Source organism: Eulemur rufifrons, chromosome 17 (genome assembly GCF_041146395.1).
Source record: "Eulemur rufifrons isolate Redbay chromosome 17, OSU_ERuf_1, whole genome shotgun sequence".
Lineage (NCBI taxonomy): Eukaryota > Metazoa > Chordata > Mammalia > Primates > Lemuridae > Eulemur > Eulemur rufifrons.
Window position 1 is genome coordinate 82098002 of NC_090999.1, and position 10827 is coordinate 82108828.

At 40.5% G+C, this 10827-nt stretch overlaps 1 protein-coding gene across 1 annotated transcript; it reads left to right on the forward strand.

Annotated features, from left to right (window-relative positions):
• Nucleotides 1-3250: 3250 nt before the first annotated feature.
• Nucleotides 3251-8705, forward strand: ARL14EPL (ARF like GTPase 14 effector protein like). Its single transcript, XM_069491987.1, has 3 exons — nucleotides 3251-3346; nucleotides 5126-5265; nucleotides 8483-8705. The coding sequence occupies exons 1-3, from the start codon at nucleotides 3251-3253 to the stop codon at nucleotides 8703-8705; spliced, it is 459 nt and encodes a 152-aa protein (XP_069348088.1).
• Nucleotides 8706-10827: the final 2122 nt, after the last annotated feature.

The window sequence follows — 10827 nt, forward strand, 5'->3', positions numbered from 1 at the left end:
AGTGTGAGGGATTAAAGTGTGAGTCATTTTGCCTGGAGTGCCCTTCAATGACCTGTGCCTCAGAATGAGGATGAGGTAAGAGACTTGGACCTGGTGCTGCTCCTGTGAGTGATCTGGGTATGTGGTTCTGAGGTTTAAAGGTAAAAGTCATTTATTCATCACAGATAATCCAGCCATCATAGTTCCTATGTATAAGCAAACCACTTCATCTGATGCTCAACGTAAGAAACAATAATCTATTCCAATGCTAGAGAAATACCTGGCCATGTGGGGCTAGTCCAATGTAGCACTTTCTGAAGGGATTGTCAAGGGTCATGTCTCTGCATTTGCTGGTTAGGAGTTCCTGCCTTAGGAATACCAAGCAAGGGGAAAGGGGGAAGTTCTGAACCTTTTTATTACTTTTCTTGGGACAGATAATTTGGGCTTGTAATAAAATCCAATTATAATTTCAGTCCCTGGTGAAATTCTATTATAATTTCCTTTTGCTTAATTTGGAATACAAAGGAGCAAGTTTTTTCCCCCCAGTTTATTTGTGGAAGCCTGTCTTCCACTAGGATTTAAACAAAGATGCCTCCAGCAGAGGATTTGCATAAATTATTCATTTCTCTCAGTGCACTTAAATGTGATACCTTTTCAGGAAAAGTTTTTGCTTGCAGAGATGCTCATGATCTCTCATGGGGAGGAAAATTTGTTATTTGAAGAAGTTGGACAGTTTGGGGCCCCTTGTTGGGGATTTTCTTGAAAAAGCACCAAACAGCCCAAGAGAGAAGGAGATCTTTGTGGATCAGGAAGAGCTTCTTAAAGGAGGGGAAAATTCAGTTAGGTAAGGGGTGGGAGGTGTGTTAATGGGAGTAATGGGGTCAGATAGCTTTCGCCCAAGTGTAGGTATGACAGGAGATGAGCCTACACAGGTAGGTTGGAGACAGCTGCTGTGATGGACCTTCACTGATATGCCAGGGATGTGGGCTGTTATTGGCAGAGAGGAATCATTGAAATCTTTTAATAGGAATGAGATAAAGAAATTTCTGATTTGGGAATATTAACATGGCTAGAATGTATTAGATGAATTAGGGGTGGAAAAAAATTGCAGATGTCTCCTGACTTACAATGGGATTATGTATAGATGAAAATGCACTTTCAACTTAAGATATTTTCAATTTATGGTGGGTTTATTCAGACTTAGTCCCATTGTAAGTTGACAAACGTACAGAATGCATATTGTTTTTGAACCATGGTGAAGTCAAAAAGTCGTAAGTCAAACCATCTTAACTTGGGAACCATCTGTGTGGACAACAGTTTTATGATCAGATGGCAAGACTGAATGGAGAAAGCATACCTACTTTCCCTACCCTGATGTTTCCCATAGTTACCTAAGGAGAGGATTCACCTGAAGAGCTTATTAACTATACAGATTACCAAGAATTTCCCCTGAAAATTATAACCCCAGTAGGTTTAGGATTCAGCAGAGAATTTATGATTTTTAAAACAGCCCCATATAATTTTTATATTCTTACAAGTTGAAAAATACTTCACAGAATTGTTTGGTTGATCAGATCTTAAATTGCATGTGAGGGTATCTAAGCAAAACTTGCTCTGGACAAAGTGTATTTTTTAACCAGGCAAGGAAGAACTAGTCTGGCAGTGCAATAGGGGAGAGAGACCAGAACTTGGTCTAAATTCAACCCCACTGAAACAAAGAGTGGAAAGATTCCAAAGGGCTGGGATGAACCTCTAGAAATGTACTGGAGGATGATGGGGGGAGATTGGTCAATGGGATGTGTTGTACATTAAGTTATTTGAGTTTGTGAATACTTTTCTCTGTGATTAGGCCATGTGTGTTTGCTAGTTGGAGCCTTATGAAGGTCAGACTCCTGTCCTCCCATAGAGACCGGGAGATGGGGGTGCTCTGTTTCTTGATGACTACATGTCAAAGGGATGGCTTCCAAGTCCTAGAGGACCATCCTGTGTCATAAAATGGCAAGAGTATGTGAGAAGATTTGCATCTCAAAGGGGCAGAGAAATAAATTATAATTGCAAGTTTTCTAAAAAGAATGAGCTAAGGGAAGGGAGGCCAGGTGCCCATAGTCAGGAAGAAACCTGTCTGAAGTTTATTTAAAGTGAGGATGGTTAGGGGTAAGGTATTACTACTATTACCACTACAACTATTACTACAACTACCGTCATTAGGGTAGACTACTCAATAGAGAATGGAAAGGAAGAGTTAGGAATGTTAGAAAAGAAAAATCAATATTACTTTTAAACCTAATGTGGGAAATTGCAAAGTGAGATACAGAAGAATGAGCAGTCAGTCCAAAGGTATTGACCCTGGACTTTAGGAGAATGAAGATCCAGTGACAGAAATGAAATTTCCAGTTGGCTGGCAGGGATTTGGTGCCAAATGACCCAAGCCAACTTGTTGAAGCCTAACTGTTAGGCTCCTCTGGCAAAAATGGCACCCTGCAGTCAGCATTGGAAGCTGACGAGAGTGAGGGAAAGCAGCAGGGTTTGTGGAAGCCTCCTCTGGAAAGTGGATAGAACACTGAGATCAGACCAGCCCTGGACTGTGCATTCACAATTAACATGTTGTGTTGGCTCCATCTCAGTCACACTCACACACACACACCCTGTATATACACTAATGCAGTATTTCGAAGTAAGTTATAGGCATTTAGCAGAAAAGTTTTATGGAAAACTGATGACTTCCATTTAGCACAAGTTGCATTAGAGATTAGTCAGAAAACTTGAGTGAGGAGGTAGGGCCTTTAGATGTAGCCTTGGAAGTGACATAAGAAAAGGTGGCAGCAAAAAAGGTGGATGAGATTTTCACTAAGTTACTGGGAATGTATGACATTAATGTATCTTCCTTTTTTTTTTTCAAGGCAGTAAGTGTAAAGGACGGGGAATGGAGATCTAAGAATTCATGGTCTTCTTAAGCAGGAGAAGAAGGGCCCCAGTGTTGCTTGTTCCAGATCGGTCTGTGATGCTAAGGACTGTCAGGGGTGCAGCTGAGTTGCTCATGGAACTCCTGGCAGAGAAGGGCGTCAGGAGACTGGGCTGGGGGAGTCAGATGCAGGGCTTAAGAGCGAGTGGAGAAAAAGGGGCCAGGGTGCAGATGGTGGTTTCAGGAAGTCTGGCTTTGGAAAAAAGTGAGATGTGGAAGGAGAGCAGAAAAGAGTGGTAAGATGAAGTTAATGCAGATACGATATTAATGTGTTTTGCTTTTTTCCAGTGACTTTTTTAGCAATCAGAAATGAGTGAACAATCAGAAAAAAACAATTCCATTCAAGAAGGATACACAGATCATAGTTCTTCCGAGAAAAACTGTGAAATTGGACAGAAACAACTGGTATGGCACACAGATTCTATGATTCCATGTTATTTGGGGCGTTCGTACTTAAGGATCTCTGAGATGCCCGTGGACTTGGTCAGGGAGGTGGACCCAGCCAGGACTTCCCAGGAGGGATCTCTGCTCCCCCAGGCTGATGGACGTTTCCCTCCTCTTCCCTCTGCTCTTGTCGGGCTGGTCTCACCTTACCCCTCTCCCCTCCTTTCGTGTCCCCTGATTTTTAGCCCAGCATTCTGAGTAGTAAAATCCTGCCCTCAGAGTAGAACATTTGTGGAGAATATATTCAAATGTTTTTATTTAACAAACCCTTATTTTGTTCTTATGATGTCATGTAGTAGTTCTAAAACTTGATATACATTAATTCATCTAATTCTCATCACAAGATACTATTGCTAACCCTATTTTATAAATGGAGAAACTGAGGCTTAGAGAAGTAGGAATTTTCTCAAGGCACCACACTAACAAGTGGTAGAGCCAAGACTTGAGCACAGGTGGGCTTAGCCTGATGTCTCTGTTCTTAGCCTCCCGCTGCGCTACTGAGAATAGCAATAAGTGGTACTAAGTTGTATTTATTTCACAGCCAAACCTAATGCAGTGCTGTTTCATAAGGTTAAGTTTATAAAACAAACTCATATATACACACCAAGAGGAAAATTTAAGGAAACATATTTATAATATTTTAAACTATTATGAAACTAAACTGCAGAAGAGCCTACGAGATTCTGTTAAGTAATTTGTTGCATTGAGATCCACACACAGAAATTTCCCCTTTTGTGTCCAGATGTAGTATTGCATGTATTTGTCAGCCTGTATGTTTTTGGCTACTCAGATTATTTTCTTCTAAAGTCCTTCAAAAGAGCCTTCCTTTCCCTCATGGCATGTGCTAAATGTTCAAACTTAAGTTATCAGTACAGTATTTGATTTGAAACATTTTGTTGTTTGTTTCCAGATCAGGCCCTATTTAATTTCTAATTATAAAAGCTCCCAGAGACTTTTAATTACTCTAGAACACTCTAGAAAGTCATTTTAGCAAGATTGCTCTTGTTCAAACTTGGCTTTGACTGAGAGTGGATACTTCAGGTGGCTGTGTTCTGAACCAGAGCTCCGGATGGAGCCCACACTCCCAGGACAGGCAGCAGCTCTGACTCACATCCCAGAGCACTGAGGGGGGCAGGGCTGTGTGTACTCTGGGTTCTCGCTGTGGTTTGAAACATTTTATATGGGCTTCCTCGGCTAACAGCTGAGGGAGGCCTTTTACTCCCTTGTCCTTATCCACTGTAAAATGCTAGTTCTGATGTTCATCCCCAACAAATTGGGAAAGCTGACTGCTGTTTTGCAGGTATGAAAAGAATTCTTCTGTTCCCCCTTGACTATTTTTACCTTTTAATTATATGAGTTTTATATTATGTATTTCGTTTTTTTTTTGTTTTTTTTTTTTGAGACAGTGTCTCACTCTGTTGCCCAGGCTAGCTCAAACGATCCGCCCACCTCGGCCTCCCAGAGTGCTAGGATTACAGGCATGAGCCACCTCGCCCGGCTTTGTATTTCTTTTTTTAATTGACTTGTGCACACTAAATGCTATGTATTTATTCAGAAAGAATGGCCTAATTTGAGAAAACACCATCTTTGAAAACTTAATTAAACTGTTTACTTCTTTGTGTAAAACATATATGCTTTCATGCCATTATGGTGAGAGTTACAGGTGGTTCGTTTTGAGACAATGTAAAACAGATAAAACTATCTAGTTCTTACTACCTATGCATTTTATTTGTTTCACAGCAACAAATAGAGCGGCAGTTAAAATGCTTGGAGTTTCAAAACCCTGGCCCACAGGTAGCTGACTTTAATCCCGAAACAAGGCAGCAGAAAAAGAAAGCACGGATGTCAAAAATGAATGAGTATTTTTCTGCAAAATGCAAGTAAGATCATGACTTACTATTACATTTGATTTGTAGGATTACAAAGTGCATGAGTTCTCCTTGACAAAGCAAAGTAATTAAAGGTTGCCTCTTTTTTTTTTTTTGGTTTAAAAATACCTCTTCTAAAGTACAGTAGCACCCCATGTGTCTGGAAGTTAGCAACATTATTCTATATTTCTCAAGAAATAGAGAAATAGACTATAATCCCAAACTAGGAATCAATTTTTTTTAAAAAGGATTCAGTGGACAATGGCTCTGTACTAGAGTAATAACATTAGTAGGAAAGATGATTTAAAATAACAAAGATAGGCCAGCATGGTGGCTCACACCTGCAATCCTAGCACTCTGGGAGGCGAGGCAGAAGGGTCCCTTGAGGTCAGGAGTTTGAGACCTGTCTCTACTAAAAAGAGAAAAATTAGCCGGGCATTGTGGTGTGTGCTTGTAGTCCTAGCTACTGGGGAGGCTGAGGCAGGAGGCTCACTTGAGCCCAGGAGTTTGAGATTGCTGTGAGCTAGGCTGACGTCACAGCACTGTCACTCAGGGAACAGAGAGAGTGAGATTCTATCTAAAAAAAAAAAAAAAGTAACAAAAATGTATCATTAGAAGGAGAAATACAGGAATGGATTCAGAATATCCCATCTCTTCAGGGCTACTATGAAGTTCAATGATTGTTAGTGCTTCAGAAGTATAAAATAACCCAATAATACATCAAAATTAATAATTTGTACCCACTAAAAGTCACCCTAAAAACACTGAAAGACAAATCACTAAGTGGGAGAAGTTGTTTATCATATTAAAAAAACCAGTATCCAAAATACATAAATAATCTTAAAAGTTAATAAGAAAAGTGTAAACATCCTAATAGAAAAAGTAATAAAATAATAAACAGGCATTTCATGGAAGAAATGGCTAAGAAATGTTCAGGATACTGAACCTCATTGGTACACTATGGACAAGCGCCATACTCCCCAGATAGGCAAAGAGTCTGATGATATCAAAGTTGATGAAGCTATGAGACATGAATTGAATGTAAAGTGGTACAACCACTATTTAAAAACAGCTTGGCATTACCTATGTGCCTTAGGATCTAACATCTTCTTTCCTGGATATAAATCCTGGGAAGAGTTTTATACATGCATGAGGAGAGACATGTTTAAGAAGTTTCAAAGCATCACTTTTATAGCAAAGAACATAAAGTGTTAATCATCCAAATGCCCACAATAATGGAAAGGATAAATAACTGTGGTATATTCATACAATGTAATACGTATGGAAGTGAAAAAATACTTGAATACAGCTACATGTACCACCATGGAAAAATATCAAATCATGGTAAAGAATAAAAAAGCAAATTATAGAAGAAAAATTACAATGCGTTTGGGGATGCATACATATGCGGCATAACTTAAAGTAAAACAAGGAAGTGATTTTTATAGTATCAAGGCGTGGCTCCTTTTGGAGGGCTGGGTAGAGGGATGAACAGGAAAAGCTGGGCCGTGGGCACACAGAAGTTTTTATTCTTCTTTATGCATGTAGTATATATGTTTGTAAACTTTTATGTATGTGATAGTTCAGAATTTTACAAAAGATAGCATCAGATGGGCAGGAAACCGTAAAATCTGTGTCTTGATGTCTGCGTCAAGGCGGGGGAGTGTCTGGGTTAAGGCAAAGAGAGAAGGGCAGAATCTGACCCGTGCTCTAGGTCGATTTCAGGGCCATCCACTCCCATCATTCCTTTAATAGACTTTAAATCTCTTCTGCTGAATTTCCTGGGATCTTGAGAAGGGTCTCATTAAGATGAAGCACTTTGCATGTAAATCCTCATTAGCAGGCATTCCTGCTGAAGTGTGAATGTCAGCCAGTAAGCACAGATAATGACTGAGCCTCACCCTTGCCTGAGGTGTCAGGAAAGGGGACGCTGGAGCAGCATTGCTCACCTGGACAGGAGGAGAGGAGGTAATATGGCTGCTTGGGGACAAAGGGTGCAGAAGCACACAATTTTACCACACTAGCTTCGGGCCAGCATTTTGGACTTCAACTGGCAATAACAAATATAAGTTGTACAGAGATATTTTTGTTATTTTAAGGCTTTCAAACAGCTCAGTTTGAAGGACTGACTTCAAAATGATTTGGTTTTGAGAGGGTGGTGGAATTCCTGTGACAGTCCTTTGCCCCGTGAGCGCTATAGAGGCTGACAGAGAGAATGTGGGACTCCCAGGCAAGGTCTCGGCTGTGGTGCCCTCCTGCAGCACAGAACACCTTGCCTTCGCTCAGAGCTGGCGATGCGCGATCCCACCATCTTCTCACCTGCTTTCTCTGCCGTGCTGGGTGAGAAACAGAATCAGAAAAGAGCAGAAAAAATGGCACCTGGAGACTGTTAGCAAAGGAGTTTTTCTTTCTTTAAATGATTATAGTGTAGTCAATGACAGTTCTCATCTTGAGTCATTAAGAAACGTAGTAGTTGTATTCAGTATAGCGCTTTAAAGAAAGAAAGAAAAAAAGAGTATAATTTATTAGGGAAAAAATCCATCAAGAATGGTCGTATTTTGGCTGGGCGGAGTGGCCCACACCTGTAATCCTAGCACTCTGGGAGGCCGAGGCGGGTGGATCGCTCAAGGTCAGGAGTTCGAGACCAGCCTGAGCAAGAGCGAGACCCCCGTCTCTACTAAAAATAGAAAGAAATTATCTGGCCAACTAAAATATATATAGAAAAAATTAGCCGGGCATGGTGGCACAGCCTGTAGTCCCAGCTACCCGGGAGGCTGAGGCAGGAAGATTGCTTAAGCCCAGGAGTTTGAGGTTGCTGTGAGCTAGGCTGATGCCACGGCACTCACTCTAGCCTGGGCAACAAAGCGAGACTCTGTCTCAAAAAAAAAAAAAGAATGGTCGTATTTTAAAGAAAAAATTGGAGGATTTGTAGGAGGCAGCTTTAGTCAGCTATTCCTCATAATTTCCTTAGGTGGCTTGTTACATTTTCCAGCAATACTGGAAAAATGAAGTGTTACTCTAGATGACCAGCCTAGCTGTGTTGGAAATTGATTGCATATTGGTCGAATTTCCCACCACATCACTGCCATAGAATATCCTGGAGTGTTTCTGGGTAATCTCTAGGGTGCTGGTCCCTCGGAGTAAAAAGGGTCATGTGTATGAAGTTTGCTGCACAATAATTTATTCTCAATGTTGAGGACAGTGGCACTGTCACGCTTTTCCTTTGCAGAGTCATGAGTAAGTACGACAAAAGTGGCAGGCTGATCTGCAACGAGGCTGACCTGTGCGACTGCCTGGAGAAGAACTGCCTGGGCTGCTTCTACCCCTGCCCCAAGTGCAACTCCAACAAGTGCGGGCCCGAGTGCCGCTGCAACCGTCGCTGGGTTTACGAAGCCATCGTCACCGAATCAGGAGAGGTCATTAGCTCGCTGCCCTTTGATATTCCTGACTAGGGCTGTTATGTATGGACAGATTTGTTTCTTCTTACGCATTTAAGTCGAACTCTTTCTCTTGGGTGAATTTTAGGGCTTGGGAAGAATATCGGAAAAACATACTTAGGACTCGTGTTCTCTCAAGCTGCAGAGCAACCTCGAACGGGCATTAATTTCATACCTTCTTACTGTGTTTTGTCAAATTCCTTAACTTGTGACTGCAGGATGTGACAATAGATGGGTGGGCGTCTCTCACCAGCACCCGCGTGTCTTCAGATTAAAAATCTCTTCCCAATTTGCTGATTCTTGAGAGGATATGGCTGTAAGATGTTCAGAACTCTGCAGCTAAGAGCTTTTCTTACAGAGAACATAGAATCATACCTTTGCAATATCTATAGTACAAATCTTATACATCGTGAGTTCTAAATCAAAATTGCCACTTGGATTAAAAATAAAAGTCCTTGTGATTTTGTGCTGTATATCCATAGCCATGTTTTCTATTGTTCATGTTTTTAATAATTTTAAAATTAGATTTGGTAAGGCTTGGTAATATTTTTATTAAAAATGTATATTTTACTTATAAAATTGAGAGATTACGACTTGAATATCCTAAAAGCCAGGGGCTTACATTTTTTTTTTTTAACTTCAAGATCAGTATTTCAAGATTTTTTTCAAAGGGAGGAAACTTAACTTTTTATACAAAAATGGTCTGTTGTATGTTTGCTAATTGAGTGTATCAATAAACAGTTGACTAGATACCTGGTGTGGTCTTTTCGTTTCTGATACATTGCAGGAGGCACATGGAAAGTTGAATTCAGCCTTCTTTGAATTCACTTTTTATGCCAGTCTTTTTTACCCTAAGTCAGTGGTTCTCATTCATTAGTGTGCATGAGAATCACCCAGAGAGCTTGTTAAAACAGATTCTGTACCGCACACCCAGAGTTTCTGACTCATTATGTCTGGGACGGGGCTTGAGAATTTGCGTTTATAACACACTCCCAGGTGACGCTGATGCTGTAGGGTAGGGACTGCACTTTGAGAACCATTTCTCTAGGTTAGATTAGATACATAACATAAGGAAGTATTTAAATAGAGTAATTAAATACATTTTGAAAAATAAATAAGAGCGTTTGGTTTATAAAATAAATTTGAAATGTTATAAGCAGAGTTTTCCAGATTCATTTTTCCTCCATAATCGGTTTCAAAAATATTTGTTTCTGTAGAATCTCCATGTGCCAGGGAAGGTTTCTGACAATTCTGGATTTGTTACCTGACAGTATGTTTTAGGACTAAAGTCACAAAAGCCCTAAAAATTATGCTGTGACTATAGTACGGCTGTCCGTGTAGCAAGAGAACTTGTATTCTTCCATGTCGTCTTCCACAGAATTTACTGGGTTTTCCTGATTCATCTCGCTTGTGCTGAGCATCTACTGTGATCCAAACACTGTGCCAAGTGCTTCCAATGTGTTGCCTTCAACCATCACGGCCCAGTGGGGATGGGAACCCCAATGACCAAGGCGCACCCTTTGAAACCCTCACCAGGGAGGTGCAGCCCTGCGACCAGGAACAAGCAGTGGCGCCTTTGTGAGTTTACATTTTGTTTTATTTTGAGCATAATTATTATTTTGTGACTGGTGGACCAAATGCATTGTTTTATTACTTCTTTGCTTTAGAATCATATAATTTAAAGCCAAAAGGAACCTTCCAGCTCATCTAAATAGTGAGTTAGCCAGCAGATGCTAATGGAGAGCTGTTCCGTGCCAGGAGGCAGGCTGTTCCCACCCTCACAGGGTTTATTGACTAAAACCAAACCTTTTGTTGTTGGTGGTGTTTTGTTTTTTACTTTTAGAACTGAGGAAATATAGACCTACTGAGATTAAATGACTTGGGTAAGGACACACAGAAGCGGTGGCAACCCCGGTGTTTTGAACACTGCGACTAGGTCAGTGTTCTTTCCATAACACCACTGTGGCCCGATCCTAAAATGCATTAGTATTTTTAATAATACACACTCCTGAGTTCCATCCCAAATCTCAGGAATTAGAACCTCAAGGGATAAAATCTGGGAATACATATTTTTATTTTTTTAAATTTCAGCATATCACAGGGATACAAATGTTTAGGTTACATATATTTCCTTTGC